The 18,265-nt window shown below is 52.6% G+C and overlaps 1 protein-coding gene across 5 annotated transcripts in view; it reads left to right on the plus strand.

The window, feature by feature from the left end:
- PLEKHG4 (pleckstrin homology and RhoGEF domain containing G4) overlaps positions 1-18,156 on the plus strand; it is a 90,452-nt gene extending 72,296 nt beyond the window's left edge. The window contains exons 14-24 of one of the 5 annotated variants that reach the window (XM_069793875.1): positions 6,538-7,487; positions 9,186-9,435; positions 10,168-10,257; positions 10,596-10,820; positions 11,728-11,898; positions 12,355-12,568; positions 13,094-13,210; positions 13,297-13,560; positions 14,147-14,343; positions 14,863-14,946; positions 16,197-18,156. In XM_069793875.1, the coding sequence (XP_069649976.1) occupies positions 6,538-7,487; positions 9,186-9,435; positions 10,168-10,257; positions 10,596-10,820; positions 11,728-11,898; positions 12,355-12,568; positions 13,094-13,210; positions 13,297-13,560; positions 14,147-14,343; positions 14,863-14,904 (2,520 nt within the window). In that variant the 3' untranslated portion in view covers positions 14,905-14,946; positions 16,197-18,156. Of the gene's footprint in view, positions 1-6,537; positions 7,488-9,185; positions 9,436-10,167; positions 10,258-10,595; positions 10,821-11,727; positions 11,899-12,354; positions 12,569-13,093; positions 13,211-13,296; positions 13,561-14,146 lie in introns of all 5 variants that reach the window. The other 4 variants (XR_011326557.1, XM_069793876.1, XM_069793872.1 and 1 more) reach the window with 4 other exon arrangements.
- The last annotated feature ends 109 nt before the right edge of the window (positions 18,157-18,265 follow it).

Below are 18,265 nucleotides of genomic sequence, written 5' to 3' on the forward strand. Positions count from 1 at the left end.
AGGGGAGGTATTATGAGCTGCACAGCAACTCAGAAATGATTTAGCTTTTTATTTGAAGAAGGTGAGTTCTTTCCTCCATGTTTAAAGCTGAGCTTTTACTAGCTACATCCCCTGTAGGACACAGTTTTGATTAGTTTGGTTTCTGCTGCTAGTGAATCCCAGCAGGGTTTCAAATGCAGTTTGGAAAAGTCGAATGCTACAGGGTGGGGAAGAGAGTAACAGCAAACCTCTGTGTAGAGAGGAGATTACTTCTAACTTGGTGGCTTTGCTGAAATGCTTGTGTTCTGAAATGACATGGTTTCTTGTACGGCCAAGTGTGGCTGCCTGCTTGTAGAGTTGCAAATCTTGCTAGAAGTGAGCAGGGGCTTTGGCTTTCAGAGATGTGGAAAAAGCATTGCAATGTCTGGGAGGGATCACTGTTTTCTCCAAAGCTCTCGTGTGTCCTGTGGCAGCTTGGTTTGAATTTTGCTTGAATTGGGGTCAGTTGGGATGTTTTCTCTCCCTGTTTTTTGCACTGTGAAAGAAAGGGGATCTGGCCTCCATCCAGTCAGGGTGTTCTCCGCACACTTCAGTAGTTCTTGTGTGAAGTGCTGCCCCTTCCCCCTTTGCCTTGTATCTGGTTACCAGGGCTCCTCAATCTGGTATTTAGGCTAGCAGCATTTGCTTGTGAATAGCCAGAGGTGAGATGATATGCTGAAGCAGTGGCCCTGCCTCAGTCCGGCCATAGGGGATGGTAATGTACAGCACAGAGCTGGGCGCAGCCAGGATATGGACCCCCTCTGTATGGATGGGAAGGTAGGATGAGGTCTATTTTTAACAGATTGACTTGCCAGGGAGACATCTGCAGGTCGTGAAGTCTTGCCCTTTCCATGCTCCTTCCTTCATGGGTGTTATTAGTACTGGTGGGTGGGAGCCTGAGGAAAGCCCAAAGCAGATCTAAGCGAGTGGTGAGCTGACCACTTTCTGCTATAGCTACTTGGTCTCTTGAGTTAGCAGAGAAACAGGCTTGTCACTATTTGCCCTCTGACAGCTCTTGTGACAGTAAGGTTTTAGCCTGGATAATTTTGCTTTCAATATATTTTGGTGTAAAATGGCTTTTTAATTGTGGTCTTTCTGAACTGTCAGCATACAAAGCAGTCTCCAGCCACAGGTCCCTGCTAATGCTGTGCGTGCAGCAGGCTGCGACAAGTGACACATCAGTGTTGCGAGCAGGAGTCAGTTCTCAAAGCAGCCTAAAGTCATGTTGGACTTTAGAGGGAATAAGCCCAAATGAGAATCTGTAATGAGAGGAGCACACCTGGGAGCAGGCATTTTTGTGCAAGAGAGCAGCATTTACTTTGGACTTGTGTTCTGGTAAGCGCCCTGTCACTCTTTACTCTTGTGCTGCAAGTGCTGCGACCAGTGTCTCAGCTCTGCAGGGTTCAGTGCCAAGACCTTGGGCTGCTGGCAGAGCAGGGCAGCTGCAGGAGTCAGTGCCTACGTGGCACCGTGTATAGCTGTTGGGAATAGCTTGGCTCAGTTCACAACAGTACCTGTGAAGCTTTGACCTTTTCTGGCTGCACCAGTTCTGTCTCATTTGCTGCAAGCCAACCTCATCTTGCTCTTCTAACTCACAGCTGAAGTTAAGGGCGCTTAGAGTGAGCATAGTGGTGGTGAGAGGAGGTGGTGTTAAAAGGGGAGTTGAGCAGTTGTTTCTTGCCCCAAAGACGTGTGATTTGTTGTGTCTCACTAACAAAGAGGAGCTGCATGCAAGCTGGATTAGGCCTTGTTTGATGATGTTGGTTTCTTTTTTGCTGTCCTCAGCAATGTTCCCAGCTGTTGTCCTGCTTCCCTCTCTCTGCATTGTAGAAAGCAAGGGAGTGGGGAGCTTGCAGTCCTGGGACATTGCTGCAGAAGGATGGGAGACTTGGTCTGTCTTGTTGCTGTGCTTCAGTCATCAGCTTCAGTCATCATACCCACAGCTGTATTGCATCCCTGCCTGTGTTGTTGCTCCCATCAGGATCAGTCTTGGCTTTTCATCACCCCTATTGCAGCTCCCCTGTACAGTCTCTTCAGATTCAGAAGGAAACCTTCTCGCAGCAGAGTTAGTCACCCACGTGGGTGCATTTTTCTTCTGCAGAAAATTGGAGGGTTTGTGATCTGCCTACTCCACCTGCCTCTGCCTGTTCAGATACCCAGTTTCCTATGTGACAAGGAAAATACAGTTACAATCATCGTCTCCCCACAGGAAGGGATGAAAGAGAAGGTTTGGACAAAGGCAGGGCCCCGTTGAAATTGCCCCTTCTGGCATCTGTCTGCAGATGCAGTGTCTGTCTCCTGTCTTGGCTACCCAGAAGGTGTCTTAGAGATCACTGGACCTTGAGTATGAGAGTAATCTGGTGGATCTGTGATAGGTTTGGGTTGGGGAGGTGTAATATCTGAGTGGTGGCTCAGGTGAGGATCCAGGACCACTGAAAGGCTTTCTATGCAGTGCTGGCAAAGTGCCCTGAGCCAGGGCTGAGCAGCTTCTCTTGGCCTGTATTTGCAGATGGCACTTCAGTGGTGCCAAAGACAACACACTCCAGGAGCTTCTGTTCTCAATGCACTGCAAGCCTTGCCCATGGTGAAATGAGCAGGGACAAACACAGGGTGGTGGGCTTGAGGGTTGTACTGTGCTCCAGTGAAGTCCCTGGGTCTTCCTAATGGCACACCAGGTCCCCAAGAGCCCCTGCCTCCCCCGGGCAGCCTGGCAGGACAGGACCACCCTGTCGCTGACTCCTCAGGCCGATGCTGGATAGGTGAGCCCTGTGTATGCAGGAAGCACGTTTGTCTTTAATCCCGTAATTGAGAGTTTCAGTAATGACTTGTCTGTAAAGATCAAAAGCTGAGGTACAGGATCCTTCCTGCCTGGTTCCAGACATGGCTGGGAAGATTCAGCTTCCCTGCACACAGGTGCCTCCTCTTATATAGGAGCAGCTCTTGCAGCTTTGCAGAGAAGCTGTAGGTCTACCTGCTCCCCAAAAGCCCCACAGCTGGAGGGCAGTATCCCGGCTTGGCTGAGTGTGGTTTGTAACCTTACCAGGACACAGATGATGGCAATACCCCTGTCTGCATGAGGGTGTTCCCTCCTGGGTGCCAGGGCACACTTGGTCCCTGGAGAGGGCTGCCATTTCATGTGCTAAAAGGGGCAGTTGAAGTGAGTGATGTGACTGGAGAAAGCCTTGGTGGCCACTTAGCATGTTACTGAGCAAGCTGCAGGGTGTGGAGCGCTGTTCCCATTGTGCAGGGAACAAAGCTGAGCTATTCACTGGCCTGCGACAGGCACTGGGGATGGAAGAAATGCCATCGAGATTTAGAGTAATTTCTGCACAGCCCTTGGAGTCCTCACCAAGAAGAGACAGATACCAGATGAAGATGAGGGGTGGTGGGGCTGCCTACCTGTGTGGTTTGCAGCCCCGATTCCTCCTCGCTGTAGCCCCATGCAGATCCGCAGAGTTTTCTAGAAATAAAAGAAGACTCTTCTCTCTCTCTCTCTCTCCCCCCCCCCCCCCCCCCCCCCCCCCCCCGCCTCGAAGGCCTTCACAGGGCAGCTACCTTCCCGACTGGCTGCTGTAAAGGCTAGGCTGGCCTGCTGGCTGTGCCTCTCCTGCACATTGCTCTTGGCATCCTCTTTCAGAGCCCCATGTCCCTTTTGAGCTCAGCTTTTCCTGTCAGTGAGCAAAAGGGAGCCAGCATGCAGTCCTTGGTCAGGATCACCCATTGACCTTCACAGCCAGAAGTGAGATGTACCCTTAGCCCACACTGATGGCCAGCCCTTGCTCCAGGCAGAGCTCAAAGGGGTTGGTGTTGGTTCGTGTACAGCTGGAGGGAGCAGCTCAAAAAACCACAGCAAAATAGGTCACCTGTCACTGCCGTGCGGATCTGGTGGGCTCAGCTGCACTCGTGTCCTGGTTTCAGCTGGGATATAGTTAACTGTCTTCCTAGTAGCCGGTACAGTGCTATGTTTTGAGTTCAGTATGAGAAGAATGTTGATAACACTGATGTTTTCAGTTGTTGCTCAGTAGTGTTTAGACTATAGTCAAGCATTTTTCAGCTTCTCATGCCCAGCCAGGGCACCTGACCCAAACTGGCCAACAGTGTATTCCATACCATGTGACGTCCCATCTAGTTTAGGAACTGGGAGGTGGGGGGCAGGGAATCGCTGCTCGGGGACTGGCTGGGTGTCGGTCGGCGGGTGGTGAGCAATTGCCCTGTGCATCATTTGTACATTTCAATCCTTTTATTACTACTGTTGTCATTTTATTCGTGTTATCATTATTAGTTTCTTCTTTTCTGTTCTATTAAACTGTTCTTATCTCAACCCAGGAGTTTTACTACTTTTCCTGATTTCCTCCCCCATCCCACTGGATGGGGGGGGAGTGAGTGAGCGGCTGCGTGGTGCTTAGTTGCTGGCTGGGGTTAAACCACGACAACTTGGCATTTCACCTCGCCTTGATATGCATCTGCCTCCAGGGAATAAAAGACCCTCCACATCACAGATAAATGCAGATTCTCACCAGGGTCTGGCACGTCCTCTGCCTCTGCATGCCCCTCCTGGCCCCCAGCAGTGGGCAAGTCTAGAGCATAAAGCCTGGATCAAGAGAGAGGCAGGTCAGGAGGCTGTTGCTGTGCTAGGCAGGGTAATGGGAGGAGAGGGGACTGCTGCTCTTTTGATTGTCCTGTGCTGTGATTGCATGGGGCTGTTTGAGAAGCACTTTCACCGAGCAGCTGCTGGTTTTTCTGAAGCAGCTTCTTGCTCCGCATGAGTAATGGGGCTGGCTGCATGCACGCTGTGCAGCTGCAGCTCAAAAGAGCAATGTGGACGGCTGTGGGAGCTCCTGTGGAATCTGTCCCTGGAGTGACTCTGCTCAGTCTGCAGGCTACCCATCATGTGCTGGCGTTCAGCTCTTGTACAAACAGCAGCGCTTGGTGCTCATAGCTGTCCCCATCCAGGAGCTGGGCACCATGTGAATGAAGCATTTCCTGCCCTGCCTACCTCTGTCACCAACAGAGAGTGAGCCTGGCACCTGATCTGTTTGACCACCGGGTCCCTGATGGGGATGCAGTGTCTGCTCCACATCTGCAAAAAGCCTGGGTGGATTTTCTTGGTGTGAAGGCTCTATTCTGCGTAAAAGTAAGTGCTTTAAGCTCTCTGAGTGCAGTCTGTCATAGTAAGGCTGTTCAGCAGGTGAAAAATGGTCTAAGGGTGGTCACGTTGTTCCTGGCGCTACGTATGAATGTTGCTTCTCTGCAGAAGCATAGCAGGTACGCAGGGCCTGACAGGTCAAGTGGTAGAGATGGTCTGGCTCACTTCAAGGGCAGCCTGTGGTATTTCTGCAGATCCACTGGCCTTGGACAGTTGATGGAAGGTGCCAGGCAGGCTTGCCCTGGGTGTTTTCTCTGCCTTCTGCATCCGATTTTAACAAATAACTCTGTGTTTTCACTGGTGAGCAGTTAAGTTCCCTGGCCAGGCCTGTGGCAGCTGGTCACACCTTATCCACTCTATAGTTAAACCTTGTCATCATCCCTGCTTTATAGAGAAAGTAGTGGCTTATGAGCCTGACTAATTCAGATGTTTGCCTTTTCTCTCATTTTTATTGGTGACAGACAGATCTTAGTGCATGGTGCTTCATTAGCCCCTTTCCTGCCATGGTGGTAAGGCACTGTTACCTTGCGTCTGTCATATTGGACCACATTTTGTCCCACTCCTTGTGTTCGACTGATACAGCAGAGCTGTTTTAGCAAAGCCAGCGTATGCACCACTGCTAGAGTTAAGCCCTGTGAAACTGCTTCCAGCATTTCTGGAGTATTAGAAATAAACTGCTGAGCTCGGTATTTGACTAACCAGCACAAGCATGTAGTGCAGTAGCAGGCAGGGCCAGGCAGGTAGGCAGGGCACAGTATGCCACATGGGTGCCAGCAGGCACAGAAAATGCAGAAGCTGCAGCTGGGCTTGCATGGTCTCAGATTCCTACTTGCTGCAAGGATGGGTCAGAGCACTCAGGATGATCCACAGAGCCCAGTTCTGATCGAGTTCCAGGCCTCTGCGTGCCATCAGCTCTGGAGAAATGGCATGGGGAGCAGCAGTCCTATTCCCTGCAGCTTACTGATGCCCCCTTGACCTCATACTGCGTGGTTAGTGGTGGGAATGGCTGGGCAAAGGAGGAGGGCTACACTGAGGTGTGAATTCCAGCAATCTTGGCAGCAGCTTCCCCTGGGCCCTCCTGCCCAGAGGACGAACGTGCCCAGCAGCGTGTGTGCCCAGTGTCACAGGGACCTGGCAGGGAGGTGGAGCTGTGGCAGAGCAGCCGGCACAGCTGAAGCCTTCTGCATAAGGAGCTGTTTGTTTAGCTCAATTGTTAAGCCCTATTGACAATAGCAGCGCCCCCCTCCTCTCACACTCGAGGAACTGTGGTGGCCACACACTGATCCTTTCTCTTGTCTTCAGGCACCGAATTCGGGTTATTCTTCCCTGAGTCCCTCTGACTGGCTGTTGCCTTTTGTTCTCGCTCTCTGCAGGCATACGAGTGGGCCTTGGAAGGGATGCGACACCTTGCCTGCATCAGCATGGAGGACTGCAGCTCTGCCGAACACTGTGCAGGTGTGATCAAGTGCCTGGAGAGTTACAAGGGGCAGCACCCAGACATCAGCGATGCCCGGTTCCAGGAGATGAAGGAGCTGGCCTGTGAGCTGAAGAGTGACAAGGGACTCAAGCAGTGGAAATTTGCATGGTCCAAATGCCAGGAGACCAAGCTGGTTTTTGAAAAGAAACTCGAAGCAGCCTTGAGAACAAGGAAGTCTCTGCTGTCAGACCACAAACCAGCTGCAAGGGAGCAGCCCCGGGCTGACAGTGAGGCTGGCAGTCTGTCCCACCGGAGGCACTCTGAGGGGGCCACCTCCGGGTCCCACTGGGACAGGACTTACAGCGTGTCCCACTGCTACAACAGGCCCAACTGCTCTCTGGGTTGGTCTAAGGAGAAAGCTCCCTCGTCCTCCCTGAGCTGCCCTGGCGATGTTAGTGCTGGGGAAGAATTTGCCTGCCAAACTGCTCTCAGCCCTGGTCCTCACTTGAGCAGAGTTTCTTTTGCCAGCGGGGCCTCCAAGTCTCCAAAGCTGCCTGAAGAAAAGTCAAACCTGGAGAGCATATTGGAAACCCTGGAGGTGAAGCCATCCTGCACATCCACTCCAGCCTCTGGGAAGCTGCCTCCCAGGAGGATGCTCCGGAAGGCCCAAAGCTTTGACCTTCCGTGTGGTGAGAGCCTGTGGTCAGGCTGCCAGAGGACGCTGAGCGAGCCGGCCAGATACGGCAACACCGGCGTCTTTATTAAGGGGCTGGAGGTGAGCAGCACTGAGCTGGTGGACAGGACTTTCGCACTGCGGCAGCAAGCCACTCACAGCTGGGCTGCAGACTGCCTGCTGGAGGGACAGAGGGGCTGCCTCTCCGTGTTGGAAGCCAAGAGCTGGGGCAGGTAAGTGGCAGTGACACTCGGCGCTCTGGTCCTCAGGTTGGTGAAAAGGCAGTGAGCAAAGATGTGAAGAGCTCTGCAGTGACCCTTAACTTTGGCAGTGGGTACAGGGCAGATGGAGATGTAGCTCCAGCTTCCCTGCACACACATGTGTGGCACTGAGTAGGCCCACAGGGATGTCCCCACATAGCCTGGCACCTCCCTCTGGGGGGAGGCAGGGAAATGGGATCTGTTGCTCTTCCCCCACAGCATGGCTCTTCTGTAAGAGGGGAAAGAGCAGTTCCCAGGCAGGAGAGGATGGAGTCTGAACATTGCTGGTATTGGAGGATGAGGGTTTGCAGAAACATAGTATTCAGGGACCTGGTAAACCAGTGGTTACAGCAGGGGGGTCTGCAGTGGGAAAGCAGAAGCATAGTGCATCATGCTGCACACTTTTGGGGAGCGCTGTACCCAGACAGGTAGGGAGGCACTTCCAGTACTCTGTGACAGCTGCTTCATAGGTAAGAGGGTGTTTGTGTTTGCCCTTTGGGGCTGAGATCTCTGTTTGTGTGGCCAAAGGCTGGCTTTTGTTCTCTTCTTTTCCTTCTCTGTCCTTAAGAATCTCAACTTTGTTGTAGTACTGCAACGTGGCTAGGACATGGAGACCCCAGGGATGTGAGCTGTTCTTCAAAGGGGGTCACCAGGCAGGTCTTTAAGCTGCTCTCATTGGAAAAGATTTTAAAAAAGAAAAATATTTTTTAAATGATGGTAGAGGTGAGAAACGAGTGCTGGATGCAGGGGGACCACAAAGCTCCTCCGCTGCTTCTGCTCTGGATGGGATGGCTGGTGACAGTGAAATCCTCTGGAAGGGGTCTCTGATAGCCCAGCACAGCATGTGTCAGGAAAGCTTATGGCAGGGGATGAACACCAGTAGACAGGACCCTAACTGCTTTGCTTCTCAAGGGAGCAATGCAGCAGCCCTCCTGTCCATGGGTGCTAAGGCAATCGTACAATCATACTGTTCAGTCCACTGAACAGCCAGGAGTTGGCTTGGGGGAAAGCTGAGAGGCAGGGAAGGCAGGCACACGTTTAGAGTAGTTATGTTTGGTGCTGCACTGCCTCGCAGTGGAAACGTCGAGTATCTAAGAGCAATCCTTTGAGACGTGCAGAGCAACCCATGCTAGGAGCGGCTGTTTGCTGATGAAGCGATATGAGGTTTGTTTCCCACTCTTATTTTTACTGGGACAAGCCCAACAGCACCTGCTTATGTTGTCCCAGGGTCAGCATTGCCTCCCACAGCATCCAGTCATCAGGCTGACTCCTCCTCACGGAAGTTATCGTGACTTCTGCTGTCCCTGTTGTGTCAGGAATGCAGCTGTTTGCAGAGCAGCCTGTTGTGTCTGGAGCAGGGGCTGGGTGGGCCCAGGTGTGTGTGTCCTGCTGGGGTTGGGTCAGGACCACAGCCAACCTGGGTCTTACCCTTCCTGAACAGAAAAGGCAACAGAGTTCCTTGGATCAGCCATGAGCTTTTCAGTGTTCAGGGTCAGAGCTATCACAGGCAGTTGTGAATCTGAGCTTGGATGGTGCTAAAGGATCATCTCATTCCCGCGTTGGGTCTCAGGGAGAGCTTCTCTAGGGATAGTCCAGTGCTTTGCAGGCACTCTGATGCTGTAGCCCTTCTGCATTGTGGATCCCTTCAAGGCTGAGTGTTTCCTGTTGCAGCAAGCTGCGGCACATCATTGATGAGATGGTAACCACGGAACGGGAATACGTGAGGTCACTTTGCTACATCATCGATAGCTACTTCCCTGAGATGGAGCGCCTCGACCTCCCCCAGGACCTGCGTGGGAAACGCAGCGTCATTTTTGGGAACCTGGAGAAACTCTATGACTTCCACAGCCAGTACTTCCTGCGAGAGCTCGAGAGCTGCTGCAACCACCCGCTGCGGGTCAGCCACTGCTTCCTCCGACATGTAAGGCATCAGCACCTTCCCCCTGGGGTTGGGCTCCTCCGGACACGTGCTTGGCTCCTATGCCCAGCAGTGCCTATACGTTTAGCTGCTCACCTGCGTCTTAGTGGGCTGTGGCCTTTTTTGGGAGGGGAAGGACTACCCTGTCCTGGGTTGATTTGTCCCCTGCCAGCTCAAATGCTAGTTGGACTGGGATGGCTCTGCGAGGCTGGGTCCAGGCAGCAGCAGATGCTTTTTGCCTTTCCTGTTGCTCTTTGCTACCAAGAGACCCTGCCAGGGAAGCAAAATGTCTGTTCCTTAAAGACCACCTGCTTCCGCAGGGGCATCCCTTACCCTGTCTTCTGTCTGTGGTGTCAGTGTGGAATGACTTCAGGGAATGGAGAGGTACAGACCTGCTTGTTGAAAAGGGCTGCTAGGGAGAAGCACGGGACACCAGTCTCAAGCTCAGCTGCCCCATGCGTGTTTGCTGCTACCAGGTGAATGGTATCTATTGGGGTACAAAGGGCGCAAGGGTAACTGGACAGTGGATTGAAAAGTCTTTGCTACTGTAGGAGTAGGAAGACAAAGAACATTCCCTGGCTCTTAATGAACTTGAAGCAAAGTCATTCCTGGTATCATAGGAGGCTCTGGTGCAGCCTGAGAGAGGCGGAAGTACTTGAGTAACCAACCCGGGGGCATGGCTGTCACTGTGTCCTGGATGTGCATTGGTCTCATGCAGGGACCTCTTTTTTGCAGAAAGACCAATTTGGGATGTACGCATTGTATAGCAAGAACAAGCCAAAGTCTGACTCGCTGCTGGCCAGCCATGGGAATACCTTCTTCAAGGTAAATTCCACTGCCTGCATCACGATTACTCCTGGTGTTTGAGTCACTGATCTGTTTAAACAAGCCCAACTTTCCTGCTTGAGGGGAATGTTCAGCACTACCTCTGCTTTCCTGGCACAGCTCTCTGCACAAGTGTATGTTGGGGGACAGGGGCAGAGGTGTGGCGAGTGCTTTGGAAAGGAGCCCAGCACACAGCAGCATTGGTCCTATGGCCTTGTGTTTCCCTGCAGGGCAAACAGAGTATCCCAGTCAGGAAAGCTATGGGTGTCAGTGCCTGCCTGGGGGCACAGAGCTCTCCACAGGAAGCTGCTGCCTTCACTCTCTGCTGCATTTCTCAGTTCAAGCAGGTGCAGCTTGGAGATAAGATGGACCTGGCCTCCTACCTGCTGAAACCTATCCAGCGGATGAGCAAATACGCCCTGCTCCTGAAGGACCTGATCAAGGAGTGCAGTGAGGCACAAGAGCAGGAGCTGGGCTACCTCCGTGCAGCTGAGGAGATGGTGAAGTTTCAGCTCCGGCACGGAAATGACCTGCTGGCCATGGATGCCATCCGTGACTGTGATGTACGTTCTAGTGTCCTCCCCAGCCCGGGGGGGCAGAGCCACACTTCTTCCCCTTCTCTAGACTTGCGGTCTTTGGATCGTATGGTGAGCCTCCCCTCAAATTCCCAGAGTGATCAGGGTGCTGTCTGCCAGTACAGCATAGTGGGACTACTGAGGCACAGAGCAGGGTCTCCTTGATTCACTAGGACAGACAGCCTGGATGCTGTTACTTGAGCTGGGTGAGCTGCTTGTCATAAACATGCACCCAGGTGCTTACTGAGGTGACATGAGGGAGCCTGGCAGCACTTGCAGATGGTATCATGCAGGCTGCCTCAGGCCCTTCAGTTTCTTTTGAGCTGGTGATAAGAGGGTCAGGCAGTTTGCAAGAAGGAATTCAAACTGATGCTGATGGCAGGGGTAGGCCAAAATCAGCTAGGTGGGGCTTGAAGGAGAGGCATGCAAAGTGCAGCACTGGAGGAGGAGAAACCACAGGGCTCAGGGTGGAGGAAGATGGATCTGGAGCAGGAAGAACTGAGGGACTGGTCTTCTGACCCAGATGAGCTCCTGGCAGTCTGATAGGACTCCTTTCCTCTTCAGCTCTCTTCTTTCCCCCAAGAGAAAGCTCTGGCTGCTGCCTCCAGTTGCCACCGCAGAGGTTTGTCACAGATCTGCACAGGGTGACAAGAGAGGGTCATCTGTGGATTATGCCTAGGAGAAAGGTGCAGCTCTTCCCTGAGCTCTGGGCCAGTTGTTTCAGCCTGATGTGGCCTCTAGCAGAGCCACGCAGCCCTACTTCTTCAAGAGCCCTCCTAAAGATGACAGGTAGCTGCCACTTCTTCACCACCTGGGCTACAGCCATATGGGACCCTGCTCTCTAAGTCTAGACCTGATTCTGCTGGGGTCTTATCAGGATGTTCCCTGTGTCCAGGTGAACCTGAAGGAGCAGGGGCAGCTGGTGCGGCAGGATGAGTTCACCATCTGGCTGGGCCGTAGGAAGTGCCAGCGACACGTCTTCCTCTTTGAGGACCTGATCCTGTTCAGCAAGCCCAAGAGGATCGAGGGTGGCTTTGATGTGTATATCTACAAGCGCTCCTTCAAGGTATGGGCAGCCCTGCAGCTCCCTCCTGTGCAAGAGGTGTCCATGGCTGGTTTTCCCATGGATGCATGGCTCTGAAATGGGGAGCAGGAGCATCTTCAGCAGAAGGGCTCCTCCCAGCACTGCTAAGCCTTCTCCAAGCTATGCAGTGAAGCCAGAAGGAAATACTTCACACATTAATGCCTGGGCCCCCTCCATGCTGTGAGACGTGGGGACAGGGAGTGTGAGGGAATGGCAGTGTGTGTGCGGCAGGGAGGTGGTGCTGACTGTGGATGAAGTACTGGGAACTGCTTGGACTGTCTCTGTCCAGATAGTACCTGCTCCTGTCCAGGCCCTCAGGCTCCTTCCTCTGGGGTCTGCTGAGCTGGAGGCAGCTCTGGCACAGGGTGCAGGCAGGGTTTAACCTTTCTGCTCCTGGTGGAGCCCCAGTTGATGCTTTGCTCTTCCTTTTTCTGGCAGACTGCAGACATCGGTCTGACGGAGAACTCTGGAGACAGTGGCCTGCGCTTTGAGATCTGGTTCCGAAGGCGGAAGTCCAGTGACACCTACATCCTCCAGGCCAGCTCAGCTGAGACTAAGCAGGCCTGGACCAGTGACATTGCCAAGATCCTGTGGCAGCAGGCAGCCCGCAATAAAGGTGTGATTCCTTCCCGGGGCATCTGTGCCACAAAAGGTGCGGGAGGCCTGTTCAGCTCATGCTGTCCTGAGTAGGTTTGGAGCCTGTTACCAGGCAGCTCTGTGTGGCGAGCAGCTGTGTGCCAGCATGCAGCCTCAGGAGCATGTGCTGGGCTTGGCTGGGCATGTCCCTTTCCTGTCCCTCATCCCCAAGGAAGATACTAGCACAGGGTTCCCTGCCCTGTGAGTATGGGCTGTGCTCCTGAATGGCTCCCTGTTCTCCCCACTGTCTAGGCCACTGCTGGAGCGGCAGCTGTCTGTCTGAGTCCCTCCTTTCCGCCCCAGGCTTCCCGCTTGGCAGGACTCTCGTAGGTGGCATGGCACTGAGCTACTTGGCCAGAGCAGGGCATGATTGCTTGTCTGTGGAGACTCCTCAGGACTGGAGAGCGAGGGGAGAACAGATCTAATCTCAGTAGTTCAGGAGCAGCCTGGCCCAGGAGTGCTCTGGCCTGGGGCTGCATAGTGCCTGTGGGGAAGGTTGGGTCAACCTCACAAATGTGGCTGTGGGTCTCTTCCTCTCCAGAAATCCGTATGCAGGAGATGGTCTCCATGGGTGTGGGCAACAAGCCATTCCTGGATATCAAACCCAGCGAGGCAGCTATCAATGACCGTGCTATCGATTACATCATGAAAGGAAGAGGTAAGTGCCAGCCATGCCTGCCCCCTTGCTCCACGTGAGCTAGGCAGAACTGGTGCTCAGGGCTTCTTTGGTACGTTTTCTGGCAGGCGCCAGGACCAGAGCATCAATTGCGGTGTCTCTGTTTGACCATTCCAACCCATACAAGAGGACACAAGCACAGCTCTCCGCTGGCAGCACCCCTGCTGCATACAGCCCTTCCTCCTCTTCCCTGCTGGGGCCCCTCAATCTCCACATGTACCTGGACCAGGCTCTGCTGCCAGGCGTCCTGGCCCCCAGCCGCCCCTTTGACATTGGCACCTGCATCGAGGAAGACGAGCTGGAGCACGAGACGAGCAGCCAGCCATCACTGAGTACGTACAAGCCCCACTGTTCTGTAGTGCGCTCTGGGATGTGCGGGCTCATCCCCACACCTTGGTCTGCGCTGTGCAGTCGGGCCAGGCTCATTGGGGTCATGGCAGTCCCTGTCTCATACCCAGACTGGGGCAAAGAGGGCCCTGCCCTTCCATGCCAGCTCTGTCCCAGCTTTCGTGGGGGGGAGTTAGCTCAGATACAGGGATTAGTAAAGCACCCACTGATCTGCAGCTGTGCCCGTGGCAGGCTTGGTGCTGCATACTGGGGCTTCTGGGGCCTTGGAGGCCAGTGCTTGTGTCTCTGTCCCTCTGGTACGAGGCACTCTGTCCCTTGCTCTCACCAGCCTGGTCCGGTGACCTCTTGGCTTCCCCTGTGTGAACTTCCCTGGCCAGTCTATACTGATCTCCAGCATCATTTGATACCCTTCCTCAGGTTATTTTGTTGCCTATGGCTTTAAAGAGGCCCAGACAGGAGTGTGGCTTATCTACGGGCTTGTGTGGCCAGTGCCCCTGCAGACAGATACATTGTCAAGTGTATGTAGGCCAAATTCATCATCATCAGAGTGACCTTCCTCTCTTCCCCCAGCAACAGAGAGCTCGGAGTCATCACACTGCATGTCAGGCAGTGGCTCTAGTGGCTCCGACAGTGGCTGTGTCTCCAGCATCCCACAAGAAAGCTTCTGTGAAGACGTGGGCTCACCCCCCTACACGCCCCTAGGCCCACAACACAGCTCTGCGGTGGAGGAGAAACCCAGGTTCACAAACAGCCAGTACATTTCTGCTGTAAGTGCAAGTGGCCAAAATACTCTCTTCGCTTTGCCTGTTCCTGCAACTGCCTCCCCGGTTCAAGCCACTGCCTCTCATGGGGGGACTGAAGATGCTGCTTTTGGGCTAGGGGTCACTGTGGGGAAGTGACCTTTCCTCTTGCAGAGACTCACCTCCTCTGGAGCAGGCGAAAGCCCCTCTGCTGTGAGAGCCTCCCCTGTGGTGGCCAAGACCCCCGAGGAGATGCTCTGGAAAGGACCAGTGCTGGAGGATACACCAGGAGGGGATGCTGTACACAGGACCTATAATGCTGTCATGGGCCGGGGTACATACATAACCTCCTGGGACGGATGGAGCTCTGCTGCAGATGCTGCTAAGCTCCTTTTCTGGGAGGTTTGGGCGCCTGTCGCTCTGAGATGGCAGTGTGTCTCCTCTTAACGTTCCTGAGAGTTCTTGGCTGCTTCCCTTCCCACTAGATCATGTCCTGATGCTGTTGTCCTCTAACCCTGTACTAATGCTGACTTCTCTCCTCCGCAGAAAGCAGGCCAGGTCACCATAAGTCCCTCGACAATAGTGTGAGCCCCTCTGCACACGTATACCGCCTAAGGAAGTGGAGTTGCTGTAAGTAGCCCCTGAAGGGGATTTTCCAGCAGCTCTGAGTGCTCGTCAGGTTTGTCAGTAGCTCTGGGTCAGAAGAGCCTCACCCTCTGCTTCTCGATGAGAAGTTTTTCACATGATTTTCTGACCAGTCTCTGGGGCTCTGATTCATCTGCTTAGAGGAGACCAGCTCCCACAGAGACGGCTCCCATAGAGCCATTGCCTTCCACAGCCAGTCTGACGCCTCCCTGGCTTGAAGAAGCAGAAGCAAAACAAGCCAAGTCACTTTCAGGTAGCAGAGGCTCGAGCACCACCACGGTGTTCAGATGAGCTTCTTTCCTCTGAATGCTGCCCAGCTGTCTAACCACTAATCTGTTTCTTGTGGCTGTTTGCCGAAATCCTGCTCTTTGTTAGTCCCTTTGAACTGCCTTGGGGAATCCACAGTATTCTCCCCCCGCTGAATTTATCCCACAGTTTCCTTTGAACCTCCAAAGGAAACTGCACATCACCAGGCAGAGGAACCTGCTAGGTGATGGTCACAATGTCCCGAGGGAGCTGGAGGATGCCTTGTCTGCAAGGAAGTTGCTGTTGAACTGAGGAGGGGTGAGCCCTGGCAAGACTTGCAGCCAAGCAGGGCTTCCTATGTGTGGGTGGCAGCCCTTGGGAAGTCATGTCATGGCCCACCCAGACTGGCCTGCTTCTGGCTCAGCTTTTTCCTCTCTGGCCTTAGACCTGAGCCTCCCTTTCCCCAGGGAGCAAAGGGGTAGGAACGTGAGAGAGGCAGGACTAGGGCTGGAAGAGTCAAGGCCCAGGGTGGTAGATGGCTCATAGGTTTGGTACTGTGGGGGTATTAACAAGCACATGGGCCCACGGCTTGTGATCTGCAGGTACAGGAGTTCATAACTAGTTAAACAGCACCAGTCAAGGTTAAAATTTAAGATCCAGAGCCCCTTCTGGCAGGGGGGGACAGTCAGAGACAAGACTTATTGAAGTGGGCACAGAAGCAGTGGGGTTTGCTGGCCCGCTGCTGCTGGGACAGCAGCACGTAGCCTTTGGGTGAGTCCTGAGGTGCAGAGGCAGCCCTCCGCATGGGGGAAGAGCTGCGCTTCTCCTGCGAGGCTCTTCCAGTAAAATGTTCTTTCCCCACCAAAACACAGCTCTGACAAACAGTGGTTTTCAAGCCTTTTGCAAAATCGCTGCTGGCCAGGACAGAACGACCTGCCATGGCACAGGAGTGCAGCCAGTCTAACCCATTGCACGGTGCTGTGTTCCAGGTTTGATTGCCATTTCAAACTCCCTGAAGACCCCAGGCCTCTGACCAGCAGAAGGAGACAGTCTTCAGCCATGAAGATAGAGATATATATTTTTATTTTTTTTCTTTTACACATAATCAGCCTCTTTCAAACAGCCCAAAACCTGACCTCTGGCTGGGGTGAAGTCCCAAGAAGGTTTCTGTCAACTACACGTAATAGATTTGGTGTTGGATGGGACCTTGGGCATTCAAAATTTGTTAGCCCTATATTTATGAGTAATAAGTAGCATAACAGTTTGGGAAAAAAAGTATTATTTTTAAAGCTATGAGCTGTACAGATTTTTGTTACGAGTGACTCTGTTACTATTTGTTCTGTAAGCTGCACATTTTATAAAGTTTTTGGAAGGGCATAAAGAGAAACTGAGGTATTTAAGAGAAGTAGTGTAACTTTCGGTTTCAGGGTTATATTGACCTGGAGCTTAAGATTTAACGTCCTTCCGTATGTTCTAAATATGTCTATCATAGCAATAATTTATTTTCTTGGCTTAACACTTCTGTTTTAATAAAAGCAATTTCATTGTTACAGTGAATCGTTTCTTCAGATGATTCTACCAGTGCCTCAGTGCTGAGCTTATCTCTGTCTTAACCACCTGTCAGCTCTTCCCCTCTCCCCATACAATTTCTGCACTAACCAACTGCCAGCTAAACCCTGTAAATCCCGAGTGCGTTCCCCAGGAGAAGGGGAAGATCCCCAGGTGGAGACTTCCCAGACACCAATGGGAAGGCCAAGGCAGAGCAGGGAGTTGTCCACAGAGCAGCCAGCAGAGTCCTGGCAGGGCATGAGGAAGAGTGAGCTGTCTGCCAGAGGTCAGGAGGCACAAGTCTCCAAAGTTCCTGCCTTTAATTTAAGCCAGTTACCTGGCATAGCTGCTGTCCCAGCAGCAAGTCTCTCTCTGTCTCCCTGCTGGGTCAGGTTCCAGTGGCAGTGTTCAGACTCCAGTATGCCTTGTGTCAGTGGCCGGGCTGTGACCCAGGCTTTGGGGTGACAGGGGCTGGCTGCTTGCTTCGCCTCTGGGGTACTTCAGTCCCACCGTCGTGGCTTGTTTGAGGAGCTTTGGGTGGTGGTGGCATCCAAGACCAACATGTTTTGAGTGTAATGGGTTGACTATAACACTGACCCTTAAATGCATGGTGTCTGAAGGAGCACAGCATCACTGCAGGACAAATGTGCCCTGTGTTATAAGGTGGCCTATTCCTGAGTAACATCAAAGCTCAGGTCATGGCTGTGACAACCTCTCCCTGTTCTTGGAGGAAAGGAGAAGTAGCATTTTTGGAAACCATAGTTAGTTGCTGCCAAGCCTCCTGTTTACTCCTGGTTTATGAAGTGTTGTAAATTGGGCTCCCCCAGGTGTGTCAGCAGTGGTGTCACATCCAGCCTGAGAAGAAGATGGAGCAGTAACTTATTTTAATTGCAGTTTTTTCCCCATAGCTGCTGGGGCAGGGGAGCTGCTGGGCCCTTGACAGGGCTGTGCTGTAGTCTCATACCTACCTGAGTTACCCTCAACATACCGACCATGTTCCTTCAAGTTTGGGAATTCCTGTACTGTACATAAAACACTTGTTTATTTTTAATAAGCTCGATGTTCTTTAAACCTTGTTCTTTTTTTAGACAGCAAAGAGAATGGAGGTTGACACCTTTGTACAAAATGGCGTGGGAAACAGTTGCACAGGGAAGATTTTAGAAATTACTGTTTTGAAATAATTGCTGAGTTAATGCAAGATTTTGGGGCTGTCAGGACAGCAATAGCTCGTGTCATGAGGGAGAGAATTTACTAATGCAACAAGAGGAACATGAAACTTGCTGAATTTCTCCGTTTCAAAGGTTTCTGCATTGCTGGAAAAACCTTTAGTAATGTTTACCTGACACTGTTTTTTCAGGGTTTGATTGATTTGTCTAATAAAGGTTATTTTCTTTATATGAATCGTGTTTGCATTGTATCTTGATTTCTGGGCTGCAGAAGAGGAAGTGGGTGTGTGCCAAGAGCAGTTGGCTTCTCCCATGATGAGAAGCATCAGCTCTCTGGAGGTTTT

This window comes from Haliaeetus albicilla, chromosome 10 (genome assembly GCF_947461875.1).
Source record: "Haliaeetus albicilla chromosome 10, bHalAlb1.1, whole genome shotgun sequence".
Taxonomy (NCBI): Eukaryota; Metazoa; Chordata; class Aves; order Accipitriformes; family Accipitridae; genus Haliaeetus; species Haliaeetus albicilla.